General features: G+C 41.5%; 1 protein-coding gene across 4 annotated transcripts in view; it reads right to left on the bottom strand.

The window, feature by feature from the left end:
• Positions 1-13925, bottom strand: part of PLBD1 (phospholipase B domain containing 1) — an 89032-nt gene extending 75107 nt beyond the window's left edge. For 2 of the 4 annotated variants that reach the window (NM_001166298.1, NM_001101044.2), the window contains exon 1: positions 13585-13925. In NM_001166298.1, the coding sequence (NP_001159770.1) occupies positions 13585-13690 (106 nt within the window). In that variant the 5' untranslated portion in view covers positions 13691-13925. The remainder of the gene's footprint in view (positions 1-13584) is intronic. The other 2 variants (XM_005206971.4, XM_010805447.3) reach the window with 1 other exon arrangement.
• Between the last annotated feature and the right edge of the window lie 4038 nt (positions 13926-17963).

Here is a 17963-nt window from a genome sequence, read left to right as displayed (position 1 = left end):
TGCTCATCTAGATCTCTCTTTAGTTATATGAATTTGTGTGTATTTGTTGCAGTAAATTTGACTATAAATTTCTTAAGAATGAGGGGTGGCATCATGTATCTCATTGTATTGACTCCCTTGGGCTTAATATAATGTTTTATCCTATGGCCACTCAAATCCTCAGCTTTTACACTGGCTGGAAGGTTACCATTGGAGACAGATTCACATCACATCTGCAGTATATTAATTCTTGATTTCTCACTGTAAATTAGAATTTTGATATCTTAGGTCTGGTTTGAGTAACTTGACACTACTTTATATTAGAACTGTAGCTGTGTTTGCAAGGCTGCAGGACAAACTTCAGAGCAAGCCTGTCTCTCTCAATCAAGAGACTTTCACAATTTTTCCCAAGAAGATTATAACATATCTGCTGTCTATACAGACATGGAGTTGCAAGTGTTAGACTCAAGTTTCCTCATAATTTCACTACCTCTATTAGTTTCATTTTTTTAACCACATTAAGTAAATTCCTGTTTCACTGTAGTATAAGAAACCTACATAATAACATTATTAATACATTTTCTAGTCACATCTTAAAGATAAGTTATCAAAAAATTGTGAGACCTAAGTTGTAGAAGCAACTGGAACCTTCTCTATTTTTTTTTTAAAAAGGTAAAACAAATGTATTCTTAAACAATTCTTAAAATGTTAAACAAAATTAATTCCTTGAGATTCACTACATTATTGCTGCTACTACCTTTTTTGCTATTTCAATAGTTAATGCATTGTAATTTGGAATCCAACAAAACATAACAGGTGACACAAGTGAAAATAATGTCTAAATAAGTGTGAAAACTAAAGTTTCTATTTTGTGTGTCAGAACCAAGACCCAAGATGAAGTTCACGGATAAAAACTTCAAATATTATGGAAAGTAAATCACCAAGAAATAGTTATTTAAAATTTTCTATCCCAATTTTGAGGCTTCCCTGGTTGCTCAGATGGTAAAGAATCTGCCTAAATGCAGGAGACCTGGGTTTGATCCACGGGTTGGGAAGATCCCCTGGATAAGGGAATGGCAACTCACTCCAGTATTCTTCCTGGAGAATCTCATGGACTGAGGAGCATGGTAGGCTAGTCCATGGGATCACAAAGAATCAGACAGAGCCGAGCAGCTAACATACACATACCCCAATTTCAGGACTGAAGGAGGAGGGTCTTTTCAATTCTCTTCTGGAGAAAGGTTTTGATCTTTTCTATAAGTTTCAGGACCAGGAAACAAAATTTAATAATAAAGATTAATAAGTATTAATACTTCTCCCAGAAATTCTTCTGAAGTTATCTATTAAAAAAATGTTTTTAGCTGAGGTCTAATCAATAAATGTGATGCCATGCTTATGTTTGCCCTGTCAGAGTCTATAATAAATGTTCAGTCAAAATATTTGTATGTTAGTCTTTATGAGAGAACCTCCCTAAATTTTCTCAAAATATCCCAAACTCCACACATCTCAAACTAAAGTCACCCTATTCCCAACCCTCAGATAAACACCTTTTCCTTTAGTTCTTACCGTGATGAAGGCAAGAAACATCTGCCCGATTTGATCTGGGTATTCTCAACTCAACATTGCTAAGTATTAGAGAAATGCAAATCAAAACTACAATGAGATAACACCTCACATCAGTCAAAATGGTTATCATCAAAAAAAAATCCACAAACAATAAATGCTAGGGAAGGTGTGGAGAGAAGGGAACTCTCCTGCATTGTTGGTGGGAATGTAAATTGATATAGCCACTATGGAGAACAGTATGGAGGTTTCTTTAAAAACTAAAAATAGGTCTACCATACTACCCTGCAATCCCACTCATGGGCATATATCTGGAGGAAAACATGCTTGGAAATGATACATGCACCCCAATGCTCTTACCCTAAAAGGAAATTGATGTTGTTCCTTCTGGCCATTTACCAAGTCCTCACACTTTTATCTACTTCCTTTCCTTCCCTATGTATCACTTTAGTTGAGGCTTTTCCCATTTCTGGGAATTATCTTGTATATATTCTGATAAACTGGTATAGCCCTTGAATTGCTTCAAGATGGCAGAGTAGAAGGATGTGCACTCACTCCTTGAGAGAGCACTGGAATCACAACAAACTGCTGAACCATCATTGACAGGAAGATGCTAGAACCAACCAAAAAAGCTGTCCCACATATCCAGAGACAAAGGAGAAGCTGCAATGAGATAGTAGGAGGGGTGCAATCATGATAAAATAAAATCACATAATCACCAGGTGGGCTACTCATGAACTGGAGATAAATTATAACACAGAATTTCTCCCACTGGAGTGAAGGTTCTGAGCCCCATGTCAGGCTTCCCAATGTGGGGGTCTGGCAACAGGAGAAGGAATCCCCAGAGAACCTGACTTTGAAGGCCAGTGGGATTTGATTGCAGGACTTCCACAGGATTGGGGAAAACAGAGTCCACTCTTGGAGGGCACACACAAAATCTGGTACACAGTAGAACCCAGGGGAAGGGAGCAGTGACCACATAGGAGACTGAACCAGACCTTACCTGCTAGAGCTGGAGGGTCTTTGCAGAAGAGGGGGCCAGCTATGGTTCACCATGGAGACAAGGACACTGGTAGCAGCAGTTCTCAGAAGTACTCATTGGCATGAGGCCTCCATGAGGTCACCATTATCTACACCAGCCTGTAGGCTCCAGTGTTGGGCTGATTCAGACCAAACAACCAAGAGGGAAGGAACACAGCCATACCCATCAGCAGGCAAGTGGGGTAAAGTTTAACTGAGCACAGACTTGTCCACAAGAGCAAGACCCAGCTCTACTTACCACCAGTCCCTCCCATCAGGAAACTTGCACAAAACTCTTAGATACTCCATCTACTAGAAGGTAGACAGCAGAAGCAAGAACTGCAACCCTGCAACCTGTTGAATAAAAACCACTATCACAGAAAGTTAGAGAAAATGAAAATGTGGAGGATTATGTCTCAGATGAAGGAACAAAATAAAACCCCAGAAAAGCAACTAAATGAAGTAGAGATAGGCAGAAAAAGAATTTAGAATAATGATAGTGAAGATGATCCAGGATCTTGGATAAATGATTTAGGCAAGGATTGAGAAGGTGCAAGAAATGTTTAATATAGACCTGGAAGAACTAAAGAACAAACAGATTTTTTAAATCAGTAGATTTAACTTAATCTACTGAAATTAAATAGATACTAGAGGGAATCAAGCAGAATAAATGAGGCAGAAGAAGGAATAGTGGCCTAGAAGGCAGAATGGTGGGAATCACTGCCACTGAACAAAATAAAGAATGAAATAAAGACAACCTAAGAGACCTCTGGGACATATTAAACACACCAACATTTGCATTATAGGGGTTCAAAAATGATAAGAAATAGAGAAAGGATCTAATAAAATATTTGAGGAGACGATAGCTGAAAACTTCTCGAACATGGGAAAGGAAACCCCCTCAACCAAGTTTGGGAAGTGCAGAGTGTCCCAGGCAGGATAAACCCAAAGAAGAGCACAGCAAGACACATGGTAATCAAATTGACAAAAATTAAAGACAATGAAAAAATATGAAAATCAACAAGGGGAAAATGACAAAAAAATACACGGGTACTTCCATAAGGTTATGAGCTGACTTCTAGGCAGAAACTCCGCAAGCCAGAAGGGAGTGGCACAACGTATATAAAGCGATGAAAGGGAAGAAACTACAACCAAGAATACTCTACCCTGCAAGTATATCATTCAGATTTGAGGGAGAAGCCAAAAGCTTTTCAAACAAGCAAGAGTCAAGAATTCAACATCATCAGAAAAGCTTTACAACAAATACAACAGGAACTCCTCTAGGTAGGAAAGAGACTAGCAACTTAGAACAAACTGTGCAACTATAGACTGCTATATCAAAACCTCATAGAAGCAACAAACCTAAAAACTACAATAGATATACCCACAAAAAAGAAAAAGCAACCCAACATAACACTAAAGATGACCATCAAACCACAAGAGAAGAAAATAAAAGAGGAAAGGAAGAAAAAACACCTGCAAAAACAAACCCCAAATAATTAAGAAAATGGCAATAGGAACACACATACTGATAATTACCTTAAATGCAAATGGATGAAACGTGCCAACCAAAAGGCAGAGACTGTCTGAATGACTTCAAAAACAAGATCTGTACACATGCTGTCTATAAGAGACCCACCTGAGACCTAGGGACACATACAGACTAAAAGTGAGGGGATGAAAGAAGATATTCCATGCAAATGGAAATCAAAAGAAAGTTGGAGTAATCATACTCCTATCAGACAAAACAGACTTTAAAGACTTCTAAGAGACAAAGAAGGACACTACATAATGATCAAAGGATCAATCCTAGAAGAAGATATAACAATTGCAAATATATATGTACCCAACGAAGAAGCACCTCAATTCATAAGACAAATCATAACAGCCATAAAGTGAAAAATTGACAGTAACACGATAATAGTGGGGGACCATAACATCCCACTTTCGTCAATCATCCAGTCAGAAAACCAATAAGGAAACACAGGCCTTAAATAACACATTAGACTAGATGGACTTCATTTATATTTATAGAGCGTTCCATCCAAAAGCGGACGAATACATGTTTCTCAAGTGCACATGCAATATTCTCCAGGACTGACCACATGTTTGGCCACAAAGTGAGTGTAAATTTAAGAAAACTGAAATCATATCAAGCATGTTTTCCAACTACAACACTTTGAGATTAGAAATAAAGTACAAGAAAAAAAAAACAATAAAACACAAACACATAGAAGTTAAACAATATGTTACTCAACAAACAATGGATCACTGAAGAAATCAAAGGGGAAATCAAAAAATACCTAGAGACAAATGAAAATGAAAGCACAATGATCCAAAACCTATAGGATGTAGCAAAAGTAGTTCTAAGAGGAAAACTTATAGCAATACAGTCTTACCTCAGGAATCAAGAACAATCTCAAATAAACAACCTAACCTCACACTTAAAGCAATGAGAGAAAGTAGAACAAACAAAACCTAAAGTTAGTAGAAGAAAAGAAAACAAGATCAGAGCAGAAATCAGTAAAATAGAGACAAAGAAGACAACAGCAAAGATCAGCAAAACTAAAAGCTGGTTCTTTGAAAAGATAAAACTGATAAAGTCTTAGCCAGATTGAGAGAGGACTCAAATCAGTAAAATCAGAAATGCAAAAAATGTTACAACTGACACCACAGAAACACAAAATATCATAAGAGACTACTACAAGCAACTGTATGACAATAAAATGGACAACCTGGAAGAAATGGACAGATTCTTAAAAAGATGCAGACTGAACCAGGAAGAAATAAAAAATATGAATAGCCCAATCATATGCACTGAAACTGAAAACTGTGATTTTAAAACTCCCAACAAACACAAGTCTGGGACACAGGTGACTTCTATCAAACATTTAGAGAAAAGCTAACACCTATTCTTCTGAAACTGTTCTGAAAAAATGGCAGAGGAAGGAAAACTCTCAAAATCATTCTATGAGGCCACCATCACTCTGATACCAAAATCAGACAAAGATACCACACAGATAAGAAAATTACAGGCCAATACCACTGATGAACACAGACACAGAAATCCTCAACAAAATACTATCAATTCTAATCCAACAATACATTAAAAGGCTCAAATACCATGATTAAGTGGGATTCATCCCAGGGATGCAAGGATTTTTCAATATTCACAAATCAAGCAGTGTGATAAACCACACCAACAAACTAAAGAATAAAAACCATATGATCATTTCAATAAAAGCAGAAAAAGCTTCTGATAAAATTCAGCACCGGTTTATGATTTTTAAAAACTCTCCAGAAAGTGGGCATAAAGGAAACACATGCTCAGTCACTCAGTCAAGGCTGACTCTTTGCAACTCCATGGACTGTAGCCCTCCAGGCTCCTCTGTTCATGGAATTTTCTGCGCAATAATATTGGAGTGGATTGCCATTTCCTTCTCCATAAAGAAAACATACCTCAACAGAATACAGGCCGTATAAGACAGCCTTACAGATAACATCATAGTCAATGGTGAAAAGCTGAAAACATTTCCTCTAAGATCAGGAACAAGCAAGGATGTTCACTTTTGCCACTTATATTCAACATAGCTTTGGAAGTCTTAGCCACAGCAATCAGAGAAGAAAATAAAAGGAATCCAAATTGCGGGGGTGGGGGAGTGAAACTGCCATGATACTATACATAAAAAACCCTAAAGATACTACCAGAAAACTACTAGAGCTCATCAATGAATTCAGTAAAGTTGCAGGATACAAAATTAATACAGAGAAATCTCTTGCATTTCTATGCACTAAAAGTGAAACATCAGAAAGAGAAATTAAGGAAACATTGCCATTATCATTGTTTAAAAAAATAAAACACCTAGGAATAAATCTACCCAGGGTGCAAAGGACCTGTACAGGGAATACTATAAGACACTGATGAAAGAAATCAAAGATGACACAGATGAAAAAATATATTATGTTCTTGGATTGGAAGAATCACTATTGTCCAAATAATTATATTACCCAAGGCAATCTGCAGATCAAATGCAATCCTTATCAAATTGCCAATGACATTTTTCACAAAACTAGAACAAAAAAATTTTAAATTTGTATGAAGACACAAAGATACCAAATCATCAAAACAATCTTAAGAAAGAAAAACAGAGCTAGAGGGACCAGGCTCTCTGATTCCAGATTATACTGGAAAACTATAGTCATCAAAACAGTATGGTACTGGCAGAAAAACAGATATATTGATCAATGGAACAGGACAGAGTGCCCAGAAATAAACCCATGCACCTGTGCTCAATTAATCTATGACAAAGGAGGCCAGACTATACAATGGTGGGAAGATAGTCTCTTCAATAAATGATGCTGGGAAAACTGGACAGCTACATGTAAAAAAAAATAAGAAAGAAATTAGATCATTCTTTAATACCATACACAAAAATAAACTCAAAATGGATTAAAGACACTACACAGCTCCTAGAAGAAAACATAGGCAGAACACTCTCTGACATAAACGACAGCAATATCTTTTTTGATTCACCTCCCAGAGTAGTGGAAATAAAAACAAAAACAAATAGGAACTAATTAAACTCAAAAGCTTATGCATAGCAAAAGAAACCATAAACAAAACCAAAGACAGCCCAAAGATTGGGGAAAATATTTGCAAATTATGTGACCAACAAGGGATTAGTCTCCAAAGTTTATAAACAGCTAATGTAACTTAATACCATCAAAAACAAACAACCCAATCAAAAAATGGGCAGAGGACCTAAATAAACATTTCTCCAAAGATGACGTACAGATGGCCAAGAGGCACATGAAAAGACATTCAACATTGCTAAGTATTCAGTTCAGTTCAGTTTAGTTCAGTTGTGTCCAACTCTTTGTGACCCCATGAATCGCAGCACACCAGGCCTCCCTGTCTATCACCAACTCCTGGAGGTCACTCAAACTCACGTCCATCAAGTCGGTGATGCCATGCAGCCATCTCATCCTCTGCCGCCCCCTTCTCCTCCTGGCCTCAATCCCTCCCAGCATCAGAGTCTTTTCCAATGAGTCAACTCTTCTCATTAGGTGGCCAAAGTATTGGAGTTTCAGCTTTAGCATCAGTCCTTCCAAAGAACACCCAGGACTGATCTCCTTTAGAATGGACTGGTTGTATCTCCTTGCAGTCCAAGGGACTCTCAAGAGTCTTCTCCAACACCACAGTTCAAAAGCATCAATTCTTCGGTGCTCAGCTTTCTTCACAGTCCAACTCTCACATCCATACATGACCACTGGAAAAACCATAGCCTTGACTAGATGGGGAGCTGGTATATTCAGATGCCCACAAATTCATTACTGCTTTCTTACTGTATTTGCAATGATACCTTGCTGTTTTTACGCCCCCAAAGAGTCAGCAAGTGTAACCAAACTACTAGGACAAAGTTTCAGTCATTCCTAAAAAAGAAAAACAAATCAGAGAATATTGCTTCATATCCTTCTCCCTGACTTCTGCTTAGATGGACAAAAGGAGTTGCAGGTGGACTCCTGAAATTCCAGGGGCGAAAGGAGTCTGACATGACAGCCCAAGACTTGCACTTACCCATGTGATGGGGGTAGCATGTGGAAGTTCAAAATCAGTGACTGTGGGCCAGCAAAGCCCTTCTGATGCTCTTAGTCCCAAAGAGCATCCAGACCGCCTGGGTGGGGCCAGCTGCCCTCACCTCCCGTCCTCCCCTCAGCTCCTGCAGCTTGGAGGAGCCAGTGCAGCCTAGTGAGAAGGAGGAGCTGCATTAGGAAGACTAAGAGGTAGGTGGCATTGTCACTTGTCCACGCTGACAGCTAGGTCAAAAATGAGCAGTTAAGGAAAGAGATTTTTTTCTTCATGAGTTTGGAGATTTTCACCATTACAGGGAGTAAGGCATTGCTATTATGAACAGAGTGACAAGAAAAATCGAAACTTGCTCTAGATTTCTTCCAAGAGACAAGAAAGTTTCTGGCTCCACTGAAGAAGCTTGATGGGACTGGGGGAGATAAAAATGAGATGCTTTTATGTTTGCACCCTGCATCCTTCCTAGTCAACGTGGCAGGTATGGAGGCCTCTGTGGTCACACAGCTGTCACTCATGATGCTCTAATTAGCACAGGACTGACTTCTCAGCCTTCGCCTGATCCAGTTCAACAACTGGGATGTGATTGAATTAATATAGGACTAAGAGAGTTCAGTTCAGTTCAGTCACTCAGTCGTGTCCGACTCTTTGCAACCCCATGAATCACAGCACACCAGGCCTCCCTGTCCATTACCAACTCCCGGAGTTCACCCAAACTCATGTCCATCGAGTTGGTGATGCCATCCAGCCATATAAGAGGAATGCAAGTCAAAACTACAATGAGATATCACCTCACACAAGCCAAAATAGCTATCATCAAAAAATCCACAAACAATAAATGCTAGGGAAGGTGTGGAGAGAAGGGAACCCTCCTGCGCTGTTGGTGGGAATGTAAATTCATACAACCACTATGGAGAACAGTATGGAGGTTTCTTTAAAAACTAAAAATAGGGCTACTATATGACCCTGCAATCCCACTCCTGGGCATATATCTGGAGGAAAACATGATTGGAAAGGATATATGCACCCCAATGTTCATTACAGCACTGCTTACAATAGTCAAGACATGGAAGCAACCTAAATGTCCATTGACAAAGGAACAGATAAACAAACTGTGGTACATATATACAATGTAATATTACTCAGCCATTGAAAAGAATGAAATAATGTCACGTGCAGCAACATGGCTGGATCTAGAGATTATCATACTGAGTGAAGTAAGTCAGACAGGGAGAAAGAGAAATATCATACGATATAGCTTATATGGGAAGTCTAAAAAGAAATGATATAAATGAACTTATTTACAAAATAGAAACAAAGTCACAGACTTAGAGAACAAACTTATGGTTACCAGGGCAAAGAGTGAAGGGAAGGGATAATGAGGGAGTTTGGGGATTGACATATATACACAGCTGTATTTAAAGCTTATAACTAACAAGGATCTATTGCATTACACAGGGAACTCTGTTCAATGTTATGAAGCAGCCTGGAGGGGAAGGGAGTTTGGGGGAGAATGGATACATGTGTATGTATGGCCCAGTTGCTCTGCTGTGCACCTGAAACTATTACATTGTTAGTGGGCTATATTCCAATGTAAAATAAAAAGTGTGTGTGTGTTTTTAAAAAAGATAATACGTTACCACATTAAAGAAAAAAAAAAAAAACTGGTACAGAAAAACAGGAAGTGAGGTGAGGTGAAGTGAAGTGAAAGTCACTCAGTCATGTCCGACTCTTTGTGATCCCAGGGACTGTACAATCCATGGAATTCTCCAGGCCAGAATACTGTAGCTGTTCCCTTCTCCAGGGGGTCTTCCCAACTCAGGGATCAAATTCAGGTCTCCCACATTGCAGGTGGATTCTTTACTAGCTGAGTCACCAGGGAACCCCCAAAAACAGGAAAGTGTTGGGAAATTCTAAAGCAGCCATGGTTAATAAAATTGCACTTTGGCAAAAATAATCATGATGACTTCAGACACTTATAACCCAGGAAAGTGCTTTCTGAAAGAGCTGCTTAATGTACTGGTAGGCACCCCAACTCCCTAAAATGTTAGGCCATGATTAAGAAAATCTGTTTTTATAACAAGTTATTACTTCACTGAACAGGAATTATCATCAGCAATTCTGTTGCCTTATCAAGTGGCTCAGAGGGTAAAGCGTCTGCCTGCAATGCAGGAGACCTGGGTTCAATCCCTGGGTTAGGAAGATCCCCTGGAGAAGGAAATGGCAACCCACTCCAGTACTCTTGCCTGGAAAATCCCATGGACAGAGAAGCCTGGTAGACTACAGTCCATGGGATCGCAAAGAGTTGGACACAACTAAGCAACTTCACTTTCACTTTCTTATCAAGAGATCCATGATGCCTTTTCAGAGAAAAGCAACTCCCATGGCTGGTCATAATAGACACTCAATTATATAGCCTAATAGTTAAGGCACTAGTTAGTTAAGCTCTCCTGATAGCTCAGTTGGTAAAGAATCCGCCTGCAATGTGGGAGACCTGGGTTTGAGCCCTGGGTTGGGAAGGAAGATCTCCTGGAAAAGGGAAAGGTTATCCATTCCAGTATTCTGGCCTGGAGAATTCCATGGACTGTATAGTCCATGAGGTCGCAAAGAGTCGGAAATGACTGATGGACTTTCACACTATGTGCCAGGCACTGTTCCTCATAACAAACTTACGATATAGGTATTATTATAATACCCATTTTACAGATGAGGAAATTGAGGCATGGAGAGATTAGATAATTGGCTAAAAGTAATGCAGTTTGTCAGTATTGGAGCCAGGCTTCAAACACAGGCGGTCTGGCCCCATGCCTTCTGCTTGGAATTTCAACCCATCTCTCTAATATTTGACTTCCAAGAATGAAGACCTACAATGGAAAGAGTGAACATATGGTGCAACTTCCACAGGGAATCTGGAAATAAGGAAGCCCTCAGAGATAAAGGATCAATTGAGATTGGCCTCAACCACAAATCTGCTGTCAATTAAGGAGCCTGAACAACTCCCAGGACTGTAGACTCCTTGACAGCCACTTAAAGGGATTAGCTAATCTAGACAGGCAGTCAGTTAGTCTCAAGTGGTACTGGTAAGCCATGGAAGAGTGGAAAAGGAGTCTGTGACCAGCTGTTTTGGGCAAGCAGTGACTGGTAAGGAGCAGTTATGTACTGTCTGAAATGCCCAGTCCTAGTGAGAGGTAGATGAATCAGGTCCTCAGCCTGAGAATCCCTGATATATTTTTTATCCCAGGTAGTTTGATTACAGTGAGAATGTGCCCAGAGCAGGCTACACAAATAACCGGATTGTTAAAAATCAGTTTCCTTGTATCTGATCAGCTCTGGAGAACTGCAAAGAATGAATTTCTAGAGTCTATCCCTGAGAAACCCGGGGCCAGATCTGAAACTCACTTTACCAAGGCACATGCCACTTTGAGTGTCTTGGCAACCAACCCATCTCTTTCCCTAGTGACAACCTGACTTCTCTATACATATGACTAGAAAAATTGGTAATTCCCTGGTTGTCCCGTGGTTAGAACTCCATGCTTTTATTGTCGATGGCTTGGGTTCAACCTCTGCTTGTGGCCACAAGCTGCTGGGCAAAAAAAAAAAGAAAAGAAAAGAAAAATTTACAAGGCAACCTAAAACACACGTGGGGCTTTTGGTCTGGAAAGATAAATGCAATGTGATTATGTTTGAAGTCTATAATAGACTGAGGCCAGAATCGGGGACTCAGTTTAAGAAGCAATTTCTTGCAGGGTGATATTTTCCTAAATAAACAGTGCCCCATCTTCAGAAAAACAATGTCTCCACCTCATTCTTTAGGCTGCCCATTCCATCTACCGGAACATTTAAAACAATCCCAATAATCTAAAAGGAGACCAGGAAAGGGAGAAAAGTTTCTGCCATCCTTCCAGACACTACCGCCATTTCCGTTTCCGGGGCACTCCCCAGCCTGTCCCAGGTGTGTCCAAAAATGAGCAGTTTCAGTGAGCCACCACAAGGCGGCATCGACACCACCGCCTCCAGAATGTGCAAGCAAATCACGGATCAGGAGCCGGGGGAGTGATCACTTCTGAGCTCAGAAGCTGAGGCAGCTTCAGAGACTGGAAAAATTTAAGAGTGATAAGTGGGCACATTGCGAAAGCTAAGGCTTTGAAATCTGGTAACTGCACATACTGGTTGATGGAAGACAGTAGAACAAGAACCCATAAGGCGCTTTTAGGAAGGGATAGCCCTGCTGAACCCCACCCTAGTCTTGCGCAAGGTCAGCATAGAAAGGGGATTAGGAAATAAAATGAATCCTCTCTCGTTTTAAATAAATTGTTTCTTACACGTTACTTTTGAAGTTTTTCAGGTTTTGGTTTTTTTTTTTTAACTTAATCTTAGTTTTACTCATTGGGAGTGAAACAGACAAAACCCAGACCTCCCCCCCAACCCCAACACACACACAAACACACCCACTCCTTTTACTTTTGAAGCAAAGGGTACAGTTCAGTGTCAATACCTGTAGGGATAAAACCTTGTTTAAAACCTGTTTTATTAAGAGGGGAGTAGCCAAGTACATGCCGTTTTGCATTTCAGCTCTGCCTCCATTTGCTGTGTATCTTTATGCAAATCATTAAACTTGCTCAGTCTCAAACTTTCTCATCTGTAGAATAGGGATAATAAACCTATTTAGGATCGTGTTATTGTTGTTGTTTAGTGGCTAAGTCGTGTCAAACTCTTTGCCACCCCATGGACTGTAGCCTGCCAGGCTCCTCTTTCCATGGGATTTCCCAGGCAAGAAAACTGGAGTGGGTTTCTTTCTCCAGGGGATCTTCCTCACCCAGGGATCAAATCCACGCCTCCTGCGTTTTCTGCATTGGCAGGCGGATTCTGTTTTACCACTATGCCACCGGGGAAGCCCATTTAGGACTGCAGTGAGCAGTATATGAAAGAACATAAATCCTTGGGTACACTGCCTAGCACATTTCAAGCTAACAATACCAGGTTGCTCTTCTCAACACTTTAAACCAAAGCCATTGTCAATTTAAAAAAAAAAAAAAAGTGGCAACCTGGATCACACTCTATGATGAGAATAAATATATTTAGATGTCCTTTGGCTGACTCTTTTAGGATCAGTCAAGAATCAGCAAAGCCAAGAGCCGTGCCGGAGAGAACCTATTTGTCTGCCAAGAATTCCGGCCAGCACTTTCTAAGTTCGGAGAAACACACCCCCAAGTCCTCGTCAGGGGCCACCCCCGAGGGCCAGCAGGGCTGGAACAACCCGGGCCGTTCCCCCTGGCAGAAGCTGGCTTCCACCCAGGAAACAGACGGACACCCGCGGGAAGTCAACTTGAGTGGATTGGAGCGCACGGGGCGGCACGCGAGCAGAGGGGAGAGCGCAGGCTTCCCAGGGTCCCTCCCGGCGCCCCCGGCCGGGGCGGCACACTGGGCGCGCGGCTCACCTGCCTGGCTCAGAGGCACCGCGACGGCCAGAAGCAGCAGGAGCAGCGGTAGCAGGGCCGGCGGCTGGGGCAGCCCTAGGCGCTCATCCTGGCTGTGGCGGGACATTGCTCGGCGGCCGCAATCTCCGCTCCGCTTGGCAGGACCAGGCAGCTGCAGGCAGAAAGGTTCTAGGGCCGGCAGCGGGGCGCCCGGACGCGGAGGTTCGGGCGTCCTTCTTAACTTTCCTCTCTCATAAGCCCGGCCTGTTTGGGGCTTTTTAGGGGCGAGGAAACCTCACGTGGTCTTGAGGACAACCTTCGCCCTGCTGGGCCCGTCTGGGAAGGGCGGGTCCTTTCTGACCCTCTAGCGCCCCGTGAGCCGGGCCGGGCCGGTTCCCTTCCTGCACTCCTGGGACCTACTTGCTGCTTTCTCCGCACTCCGTCGAGCGGTATGGCGACCCAGGGCTGGGACAGATCAGTTCATGTCCACACCGCTGGCCTCCAGGGCCGGCCACTGGTTTGCAGCAGCGGAGAGGGGGCGTCCTGGGCAGTGTAGAAATGCATACCCCTGCCTACACGCAGCTCCGATTCCTCGCGCTTTCGGAGAGGGCTTCCCAAGTGCTTACAACTCAGGGTTTAGTGCCCCTCTCCATCCCCGCTGTTTAACCTAAATCCATTTGCTGCCGCTCAGGACTTCGGATCGTTTGTTTTTCAAAACTTCATTGGCTGGAACCACCACTGGCGAGTGATTCAGATTAGATGGGACTGAAACCAGTGATATCCCAGAAAACTCCTGTGAAGTCCCCATTTCTGTGCGGGGTCTGTTGAAAGTGACATTGTGAAGTAGGCAACACCGTGCCTTGGGGGACATTGTGAAGGTGGCAGAGGGTGCCCTAGGTGACATTGTGAAGTAGGCAAAAGGCATTTTATTCATCCAATAAGACCTCTGTTGAGCCCACCTTGTGTGTCCCGTACAGGTGTTATAAAGACCATTAAGACCACGGTCTACAGCAGGCAAGGAGCGACAAAGCCCTATAAATAAACAGGTACCGGAAGTTGCCATCAGTGTGTAACAGAGCCCTGCTTACCTATGATTGCATCCACCTGGGGACCAAGGCACCGCCTTCTCCATCTTTCTTCTGAGCTTACCGTAGTTGTTGAGAGGAGATGGGAAGGGAGGGAAAGAGGCACCTTCCCTAGAGGGCAAAACACATTTGTCTTGCTAGGAAAGATATAAAACAATTACATCAGATCTCTATGCAAATTGTTAAACACATCAAGTAAGCCTGTTTCTTTCCAAAAGGTGTAATTAACAGCATTTAAACACTTATGCACCGATGGCAAAAATTTTAGCATGACAAATTTGTTACTCAATCTCATTTGGGCTAAATTCTAAGCATTCTTCACCTCCTCCATATTCTTTGCCCCTTTACTTACGGTTCATTTTTGTTTCAGGGAGCTTATGCGTTGACTGGGTAAAGGGCATCTACTCTGTGAGTCATCTTTTTGGCTTGGTGGCTTCCAGTGAGATGTAGTTCATCTCTTCTGGTCCTCGTTGTGGTACAGCAGTGGAAGGAATCCACTGTTGATATCTGAGGCTCTTGGCCTCACATCTGGATTCCTACATGCTCTGCATATTAGTTAGGTAATGACAAACTCCCAAAGTTCGATGGTTAATGCAACTGAAATGTATTCCTGACTCATATACCAGTCTAATGTGGGAGTTCTTTATTGGTTGGTGGCTTTCTTTCATGTGGGAATTTAGAATCCGGTATCCTTTCTTTTGTGGTTCCACCATTCCCTAAGACAGATGTGCCCATCTTTCTTGGTTCATAGTGCCCTGAGAATCTTGCAGGGCAAAAGAAATATCTAACAGTTTCTTTTATTAATTAGTTAGGATCAAACAATTTATAAGTAGTAATTTACTCAGTGTCCTAGATGGTACTATGTTTTCCTCAAAGATTTATAATATCTCAAATGTTCCCTTTAGTTCATTGTGGTATCTTCCACTGATACTATTATTTCCTGTGAATATTTAGCATATCCTAGGTCTCCTACATTGCAGGCAGGTTCTTTACCATCTGAGCCACCAGGGAAGCCCATATTCTAGGTAGCCCTTGTGAATTCACTGTGGTTGTCAAACTGGATACAGGAACCATCACCCAAGAATATGGGACAGCTCTCTTACTTCTTATTCACTTCCACTCACATTCCATCAACAGTAACTAGACATATTGCCATACCTGGATGCTAAGGAGACTGGGAAATGCAGCCTCTGGCTCAGATGTCACCTCTCAGCATGGAAAGAAAATGTACATTTTTGGGGAAGGAAGCTGGCTGTCTCTGGCACTCTGGTCAACCTCTCCATCCAGACTTGGATTCTACTGGATCCTCTGGCTCATTCTCAGAGCCCTCCGATCCCTCTATGTGTGTGTGTGTGGGTGGGGGTGGGGGATGTGGTGAGGTGGAGAGTGGGGAGGTAGGGTGGGTGTGTGGAGTAGGGACACAAAGATCCTCTGACTTGGGGGGTGTTAGTCAGCCTCCCCAAACAGTGCCCTCTATCACTGCTTATCTGCAATTCACATGTCATTGTAAGGCACATAACTCCTTGCAAATTCATGAGCTACATTCTGAGAAGTTTAAACACAGCCTCCTCTGCTCTGGTAACTCTAGACCTATTTGGAGTTTCTATTACCAAATGCTCCCACATCCCGCCCCACCCATCAAATAGGCGACTCATCTCCTAGAGGAAGGGTGGTGCTGGCCCTTGCACCAACCCACTGAGTCTTTCTCTTATCAGCTCTTCAAACTTTGTAGATGTTTGTATAAGAGTTATTATACATTCTTATACATTATTATCTTTTAAACATTTATTATCTACTATATACCTTATTATGTATTCTTATTCCAATTTATTGTTCTTGAATATTTTTCACACCACTTTATTTCAATCTGTGCCTTTTAATCAACTGTTGAATATTTTTCTCTCTCAAATGCACACATCTGACATTGGAATGACTTTGAATATTATGGTTTGTATCTACACAAGACCTCAAAAAGTCACAAGCTTTACTCTTTGGTTTTTTCATTACTTTTGTCTCCTCCTTCCTTGAGAAACAAGTCTTAGCTTTTTGTATTTAATCTACTACTGGAAAATTTACTAAGTTTTACTAAATGTGTAGGGTAATATTCAACTTCCTTATGTATATTTACTTCTGTAGTTAATTTTTCTTGTATTTATTTATTATTTTCCTACATTCATTTCTGTGCAGGTTGTTTTGGTAGTTGAACTTACCATTTGGTACTTTGAGATCAGATTATTGAGTTCAGACTGCTACAGAACCAAAGAAAAGATGGACATTCCTGGGCTCGAGCTTAATGCCCGTGCAGCTTGTTTTGCTCACCTATAGCACAGTTCTGTACTGAGCATCACCGACTCAATGGACATGAATTTGATAAAACTCTTGGAGATACTTAAGGACAGGGGAGTCTAGTGTGCTACAGTCCATGGGGTCCCAAAGAGTCAGCCATGACATAGCAACTGAACAACTGTACTATATCCCTATCCTCTCTTCTACTCACTTGCTCGGACTTTATATAAGCTACCATCCATTGTAATTTCCAGACTGCAGGTGTTTTGTAAATTGGTTACATAAAAGAGGAGCTGCCATTGGTCAGCAATTGTAAGGCCACTAGCACATCTTAGCTTTAGGACCACAGTATAAGGGTGAGACGTGAATCAGGCATGGGTTGACTGAAGTAAATGAAGCAGAGTTTAAAAGAGAAGTTGCTATACAAGTTGAATACTGATTAGAGTAGATGCTTAGTAGAGTAGAGTAGATGGGATAGAGTAGGTGATTTAGTATCATTATCTTTCTCTACAGATAACTATAAACTTTTTACCCAGCTGATAGGCATCTTGGTCCCCATCTTTACTTTCCAAAGAGGCTGAAAAAAAGACTGAACACCCTTGAGGCCAAGCACATTTTCTTCATTGTTTAAGAGATGTAATTTTTTTGCCTGGGGTTCTTTTTTCAAAATTTTTCTTTTTCTATTTCTTTTCTAAATTCAGTGGCTATCTCCTGGAGTCAGTTCAGTCGCATAGTCGTGTCTGACTCTTTGTGACCCCATGGACTGCAGCACACCAGGCTTCCCTGTTCATCACCAACTCCCAAAGATTGCTCAAACTCATCTTCATCGAGTTGGTGATGCCATCCAACCATCTCATTCTCTGTTGTCTCCCCCTCCTCCAGCCTGCAATCTTTCCCAGCATCATGGTCTTTTCTAGTGAGTCAGTTCTTCGCATCAGGTGTCCGACGTACTGGAGTAGATGCCACCAATTTCTCTATTTACTTTCCTTCCCCCACTCTTAATTATCTTAGTATTTTCTCTTCTTTCTA

The sequence above is a fragment of the Bos taurus genome, chromosome 5 (genome assembly GCF_002263795.3).
Source record: "Bos taurus isolate L1 Dominette 01449 registration number 42190680 breed Hereford chromosome 5, ARS-UCD2.0, whole genome shotgun sequence".
NCBI lineage: Eukaryota > Metazoa > Chordata > Mammalia > Artiodactyla > Bovidae > Bos > Bos taurus.
This window is presented reverse-complemented; position numbering and strand designations above follow the sequence as displayed.